This window comes from Camarhynchus parvulus, unplaced genomic scaffold (genome assembly GCF_901933205.1).
Source record: "Camarhynchus parvulus unplaced genomic scaffold, STF_HiC, whole genome shotgun sequence".
Classification (NCBI taxonomy): domain Eukaryota; kingdom Metazoa; phylum Chordata; class Aves; order Passeriformes; family Thraupidae; genus Camarhynchus; species Camarhynchus parvulus.
The window spans coordinates 2,061-8,997 of record NW_022148528.1 but is presented as its reverse complement, the minus strand read 5'-3'; the positions used below and the strand labels follow the sequence as shown (position 1 = coordinate 8,997).

General features: G+C 62.4%; 1 protein-coding gene and 1 long non-coding RNA gene across 2 annotated transcripts; both read right to left on the bottom strand.

Moving 5' to 3' along the window:
• Nucleotides 1-2,371: 2,371 nt before the first annotated feature.
• LOC115916891 (C-type lectin domain family 2 member B-like) lies at nucleotides 2,372-4,126 on the bottom strand. The gene is made up of 4 exons (XM_030970623.1): nucleotides 4,072-4,126; nucleotides 2,872-3,053; nucleotides 2,577-2,674; nucleotides 2,372-2,486 (listed from the first exon to the last, which is right to left on the bottom strand). Exons 1-4 carry the CDS (start codon nucleotides 4,124-4,126, stop codon nucleotides 2,372-2,374), a joined length of 450 nt encoding a protein of 149 aa, XP_030826483.1.
• Nucleotides 4,127-4,132: 6 nt separating this feature from the next.
• Nucleotides 4,133-5,684, bottom strand: LOC115916892. The gene is made up of 5 exons (XR_004061641.1): nucleotides 5,643-5,684; nucleotides 5,165-5,263; nucleotides 4,877-5,061; nucleotides 4,576-4,680; nucleotides 4,133-4,485 (listed from the first exon to the last, which is right to left on the bottom strand). It is a non-coding gene; the product is annotated as an uncharacterized LOC115916892 (long non-coding RNA).
• Between the last annotated feature and the right edge of the window lie 1,253 nt (nucleotides 5,685-6,937).

The following is a 6,937-nucleotide window of genomic DNA, read 5'->3' as shown; positions in this document are numbered from 1 at the left end:
TATCCCAAAGTCTGCAACAGCTGATAAACCTCAAACCAATAGAAAACTGGAATCATGTCTGGACAAGGTTTCCAAACTCCCTTTGAAAGCAGGTTCATCTGTCATATATATGTGGTCAAATTGCCAAGCCAAAATTACTTGAATGCTTTGGATGCAGAAAACATCTGGTTTGATTGTCAGTCATCCCATCCAGGTAGAGTCAAAGCCACAGCCCAAGCTGTAATTGGAAAGTGTCACTTAATGCATCTTAAGACAAGGCTCTTAAGAATAACTGTTATGAATGAATTAATGGTTCAGATATCCTTTATCTTATTTCTGTATATGTTTCTGTGTAAAACTGTTATCAAACTCAGAGGTATCTGAGAAAATTGCTGGAATGCCATGGCCACAGCCTTTAATTCAACCAGTTGGGCTGAGCCTGACTTGTGGCCTTCCAGTACTTTGAGCTGTCAGTGAAGATGATGCTCTTTGTACCTCTATCACCCCTTTTTTTTTTCTTTTTTCTTTTTTTTTCCCCCAGAAAGTAGCTATGGGCCGAGGGACCCAGCCCCGGCAGACAGGGGGGACCCGGCCCCGGGGGCTGTAGCAGTGTTTGCGCCGAGGCCAGATACGTTCCGCATGTTTGGTCTGTGCTTTTCCCCCAAGCCCCCATGCCAGAACAGGGAGAGGGAGGAATGCTGGAGACACCGGAGGGATTAACTCTTTGACCGAACGCCGCCTCCTCCTCCCCGCTCAATGTGCCATGTTGGGAGATGGAAGGAGAGGCCTTATGGGGATTATGGAATTTTGCCCTGGGTTTGAGGTCCCTGGCTCAGCCCGCGCCCTCCACAAGACGAGCGATCCACCCCCTCTCGTCCCACCTTTTCCCACCTCTGCCATCACCCCCAGAGCCGATGTCAGCAAATTCCCCGGTGCTGCGGCCATCCCGATGGGAGCCGGGCCGGCTGGAGGCGGCGCCGCTGCCGATGAGCCGGCTGCAGGCTGCGGGGCGCAGGGGCTGGTTGTGAGCTCCAGTGTGGGGGTGCCGGCCACGGGCGCGGAACCGGCTGCATCCCGCGGTGGCGGCGGCTCCGCTCCCCGCCCTGTGGTGCCGCGGGGAGGAAACCCAGCGGCGGGGCCGAGGAGCTCCCGGCTCCGGCCGCTCCATTTGCCTGAAGTGGGGCGGATCCACACGCCGCACGGCGGGGAAGAGGAGGAGGTGGTCCCGTTTGCACTGGTGAAAGCAAAGGGGCAGGAGCGACCGCGGCTCCGGTCTGTGTGATTGCTGACCGTGGAAGCAGAGCCGCTGAAAGCGTCGGTCCTTCCTGTGCATGCGGCGGGAAGCCAGGCGAGAGCTGCGCTGGCTGCGCTGGAAGGGATGACCCCCCCTGAGGTGCGGGGCGGGAAGGAACCAGCGGTGGCTGACCGTAAAGGGATCGTTCCCCGGCTGGCCGCGGCGGAGAAGGGAGCGGAGTCGGCATGCAAGGCCTGCCGGCTTGTGGAACAGGGAACACCGGCACCGGCATTCGGAGCAGGGCCGGCCGGGGCAAAGGGTCGCCAGCTGCTACGTATGGAACGGGCAAAGCCCGATCCGCTGGTTGTGGCAGAAGCACTCCCGCTGCCATCCACAGTGCAGGAGAGGCCGGGGGCCACCCCCGGAGGGAGCAGCTGCCCGCGGTCTCCTCAGTGCCCAGATCCCTAGGGACGAGCCTGTGCCGCACCAACGATGGCTCATCCCGGTTACTCCGAGCCGGAGCCACCGTGGGGCCGGGTCATGGTGCAGGGAATGCTGGCAGGGATTCTTGGGCTGGGCTCGGCCAGGTGCCCGGGGCCAGAAAAGCGCTCTGTGCCTCTGCTCCTGCCCCTGGGCAGGCACCAGAACACAGCAGGAAAGGCTCGCGGGTCTCAAGAAAGGCAGCCAGAGATCTCTCACCCATCAACAGGCTCCGATTGGGGAAATTAATTGAATTTACTGTCAAACAAATCAGAGCAAGGGAAAGAGAGTTACGCCAAATCCTAAAAATGCAATTTCCCCACACAGTTCTCTCCTGGGCTTCATTTTGTCCCCAATTTCCTCCCTCCCTCCTCCCCACACAGTGCCACAGAGGGATGGGGGTGTCTTAGTTTGAAAGACAGGGATCTGCTAAGGAAGGCAGGAGCATCCCTGGCAATTGAAAATATAAACACCCTCCCTCCAAATGATTATAATATTGAAATTGAGGGGTTCTCAGGCAAAGATATGAGAATAGGAATAACAGTTATTCACTAATATGTATACTAAATGAAACAAAACCCAAATATTCTATCAGTAAGAACAAACAGAACAAAGACCCAGTCCCAGCATCTCTTGGCCACAGGTACTTTCCACTTTGGTGCCATTTTGGGCACCCTGTTACAGGGGAGCTTGGGCCTTGCTGCAGAGATACGGCCGCTCACTGGAGCAGTTCTCACTAAACCTTTTCCCGTCAGCCAGGTACACACACTGGGAATTGCCAAGGACATCAAACCTGCAGGGAGGAGCAGAGGCAGCGCTGGCTGCCAGGGGAAGCCCTTGTGCCCCTGTGCCCCCAGGCCCTGCCCGGCCCCCCGGCACTCACCGGGAGCTGTAGCTGCTGCCATCCCCAGTGCAGGCGCGCCCGTCCTGCGCCAGCCCGAGCCAGAAATCGCCGTTCCCACAGAGGCGGAAGAGCAAATCCTGCCCAGGAGAGAGGGAGTGGGAGCTGCCCCCCGCCCCTCGGGGGACACGTGCCGGGGCTCCCCCACGCCGGGGCTCCTTCCCCTGCAAGGCCCGGCCCAGGGCTGCAGCCCCGGCCCTACGAGCACCAAGCCCGGCCCAGGAGCACCCCCAGGCTGCCCTCGGCCACCCCACACCGCCCGCAGCCCCTCACTCACCATGGCCTCCTCATCCTTGGCAATGGCCAGGGAGGCCCCGAGCTCAGAGCACCGTTCCTGGCCCTGCTCCCAGGTGCTGTGATCCCATGAGAAGTAGTAGCAGACCCCATTGAACCCGACCCAGCCATGTGGACAGCCCAGAACCAACAGCGGAGTCGCAGGTGTGACTGGAACCTGTGGTGCTGCAGGGGAAGAGGAGAAGGTCTGAGGGGGTTTTGGGGCCAGGAGAGCTGTGCCAGAGAGCTGTGCCCGTGTGTGCTGCTGTGCTCAGCTCTGTGCCCAGGGACACAAGCAAGCACAGTCACACACTCTAGCCACGGAGAGCAGTAGATGATTGAAAGGCAGGAAGGGTGTGTTGTAAGGAATTCTCATGGGCTTTATTTCAACCACACACTAAAGGGCTGCAGGGACAATTTAAATTGAATTCATTATTAAACAAATCAGAGCAAGAAAATGAGAAGTACACCAAATCCTAAAAATGCACCTTTCCCACACTGTTCTCTCCTTCCTGGACTTCACTTTATCCCCAACTCCCTCCCTCCTCCCCACAGAGTGGCACAGAGCGATGGGGGTGTTTTGGTTTGAAGGACAGGTCTGTCTGCTGCAGCCTCCCTTGCAATGGAAAATGTAAACCCCTTCCCTCCAAATTATTATAATTCTGAAATGAAGGGTCTCTCAGGCAGAGGCACGAGAACAGAGCAGCAGTTCTTTCCCGGTGTGTCCCCCAGCGCACACAGGCCCAGCGCGGCGCTGCCCCGAGCAGGCCCAGCCCCGGCCCCGCCTCTCCCCTCGCTGCAGTTCCGGGCGCGGCCGGCAGGGGCGCTGGCGGCAGCGGCAGCCGGGTCTGAGCCGGGCAGGGAGAGGCGAGCTCAGCGTCCCGGGCACCCGAGCAGGGGGGACAGGGCCCTCCGGCACTGAGGGTGACAGTGAGGTGCCCGTGCAGGGGCTGCTCTCACAAGCACAGACTCACCCCACAGCAGGAGAAGCAGCTCTGGGCTGGGTTATGGCGATACCAGCGAATTCCCTTTCCCAAGCAGCAGATCTGACCGTCCTCCTCCGAAGCGCGAGAGAGAGAGAGAGAGAGCCAGCAGCTGAGAGACCCTTCTTCACAGTCAGGTGCCTGATGCCAAAAGTGGGATTGCTCCTCAGCACGTGTCAGCTGTTCTTCTTCCTCTTCCTAGGACAGTCCAATAGTGTCACCTTCAGGCCAGTTCGTGATGATTTCCAAGAGGCCAGGCAGATTTGCATTTCCCATTGGAGCTTGTTGTGTCCTGAGGGCAATGCACTCACTGCAGGCAGCATCGGGGGCAGGATGGATTGCAGAGACTTTTCCTTTGCAGCCCCAGCCCAGCGCTGGCACTGGGGATGAAGAGGCCCTGAGGTGAGCCTGAGAGGAAGTGCAAGGCACAGGGTGCAGCTGAGGAAGGACAGCCCCGTGCTGGGCTCAGAGGTGAAGCTGGCACTGCCCAGCGTGGAGAAGGTGCTTTGTGCAGCCCCTGTTACAGGGGAGCTTGGGCCTTGCTGCAGAGATACGGCCGCTCACTGGAGCAGTTCTCACTCCTCAATCTCTTGTCAGCCAGGTACACACACTGGGAATTGCCAAAGACGGGAACCCTGCAGGGAGGAGCAGAGGCAGCGCTGGCTGCCAGGGGAAGCCCTTGTGCCCCTGTGCCCCCAGGCCCTGCCCGGCTCCCCGGCACTCACCGGGAGCTGTAGCTGCTGCCGTCCCCCCAGTGCAGGCGCCGCCCGTCTGGGCGCCAGCCCGAGCCAGAAATCGCTCGGGCGGTTCCGGAGGCGGAAGAGCAAATCCTGCCCAGGAGAGAGGAGTGGGAGCTGCCCCGGCCCCTCGGGGGACACGTGCCCGGGGCTCCCCGCACGCCGGGGCTCCTTCCCTGCAAGGCCCGGCCCAGGGCTGCAGCCCCGCCCTACGAGCACCGAGCCCCGCCCAGGAGCACCCCCAGGCTGCCCTCGGCCACCCCACACCGCCCCGCAGCCCCTCACTCACCATGGCCTCCTCATCCTGGGCAATGGCCAGGGGAGGCCCCGAAGCTCGGAGCACTGTTCTTGACCCTGATCCCAGGTGCTGTAATCCCTTGAGAAGTAGTAGCAGACCCCCTTGTGCCCAATCCAGTCAAAGGGACAGCCCAGAACCAACAGTGGTGTCGCAGGTGTGACTGGAACCTGTGGCTGCTGCAGGGGGAAGAGGGGAAGGTCTGAGGATTGCCCTGTGCAGGGAGCAGGGAGCCCGCTCTGCCCCGAGGGGCTGGGGCCCAGGCTGCTGCCCCTCCCTTACCTGACTGCACAGCCAAGGCCGCCCCCAAAGCCAGCACCAGCACCAGGAGCAGCAGAATCAGCACCACCGTGCCCAAGGGATGGCGCCTGAACCTTTCACCTGGAGCAGGAAAGAGCTGCTGGCTGCCAGAAGCAGAGCCGGCCCTGCAATCTGCTCAGCCCATGGCCAGGGAGCAGAGGAGGGAGCCCTGAGCCAGGGTGGGCCTCACTCGGCTGGCAGCCAGAGAGCCAAGAGCCTGGCCACAGGCAGGGACACAGCTGTGGGCACAGCCAGGGACACAGCTGTGGGGACAGGCTGCAGCAGGAGAACTGCACAGCCTTGGGGCAGCTGGGGCTCTTGCTTCCAGCCACTGATGGGGCCCAGCAGAGCACCAGGCCTCTTGCAGACATCGGGAAACAGCCACACACCTGCCAGCCCTGGCCTTGGCAGGGGACACTGGCCCCAGCCTAGAGACCCACAGGGGTGGCCCTGCACTCACCCAGGAATCTTCTGAGGGTCCTTTTGTGTTCATTGTTGGTTGCTTCTGTGCCCTGGGGAACCAGGGGCTCCCTCACACTCCCATCCCAGAATCCATTCTCCACATCTGCACTCACTGCACGCTCACAAGTGGCACCCCCCTGCTGATGCCAAGAGGCTTCTGGGGCCCAAGGCAAGTGTTGAACCCTGGCTGCTGGTCCCCCCTGGAGATGCAGGAGGTTCTTCCCAAACTCTTGAGTGGAGCAGAATTCAGAATGGAGCTCTTCCAGCTCGTAGTCGGAATCGCTCCATGTGGAAAAACCACTATCTGCCTTCAGAGACATCAGGAGTGCTGCTGGCAGATCCTTTGGGAGCTCGGCCTCGGGAACAGCTTTACAGCCGCGCTGATGGCACCCTGAAAGGGACACGATGGGAGGTCACTGCTGGTGCCGGCCCTGCGGGGGCTCAGGAGGGCGGTGCCAGCTCTGGCTGCGCTGTCCCCGCTGCCCAGAGGTGCGGCAGCAGCTGCGGAGACAAGCGCAGCCTCCGGGAGCTCTCCGCTGGCCGCAGCCCCGGCCCCTGTGGCTGTGCAGCCGCTGCAGCCCAGCTCCGTGCCGGGCCAGGCGCTGCCAGCGCCTGCGAGCTGCCGGCTGCTGCTGGCCCGGGGCAGCTGCGGCTCGGAGTCCGCCTGCCCAGGGGCAAGAAGCAGCAGCAGCCCCGGGCTGCTCACCATTGTGCCCCGCATTGCCTGCGCCGGCGCCTCGGAGCCCGGGCACACCGAGCGCCGGCACGGCCGCTGTGGGTCCCTGCCTGTGCCCACGGAGCGGCTCCTGGCACAGAGGGCAGCGCCGAGAAGCCCCGGCCCCGGAGCAGGCACGATGCGGCGCTTTGTGCCCGCACTCGGCGCCTGCAGCGCTTTGGGCTCTGAGGCACGTTCAAGTTCATGCCGTGCCAGCCCCGAGCCGGGCACGGACACCTCCCGCCCGGGCAGCGGCCCCGAGCCCGGTGCCGCACGGCCGGGAACGGTCCCGGGCACGGAGCAGCCGCCTCCGTCCTGCCGAGAGCAGCCGGGATGAGCCATCGCTGCCGCGGCACCGGCTCCATCCCGGCCCTCCGGGCAAGGAGGAGAGCGCGGGCAGCCGCTCCCTCGGCCATCCCAGCGCAGGGGGCACACGGGGGAAGCCGGCACCAGGAACTCGCCGGAACCCCCCGGCCCTCACCGCGGCCCCCACCGCCCGCAGCGAGCCCCGAGATGGGGCAGCACCGACCGCGGTCCCACCTGGGCTGGAGCCGCCGCCGAGCTCCGCCGCCGCCTTG

Bases quoted from the DNA above. Each gene is read 5' to 3' on its own strand.
- LOC115916891 (XM_030970623.1), bottom strand. From the start codon at position 4,126: ATGGGAAATGCAAATCTGCCTGGCCTCTTGGAAATCATCACGAACTGG. The intron at 2,675-2,871 runs GTGAGTGAGGGG...TCTCCTGGGCAG, and splicing joins CCAAGGATGAGGAGGCCATG to GATTTGCTCTTCCGCCTCTG. The intron at 2,487-2,576 runs GTGAGTGCCGGG...TCCTCCCTGCAG, and splicing joins GGCAGCAGCTACAGCTCCCG to GTTTGATGTCCTTGGCAATT.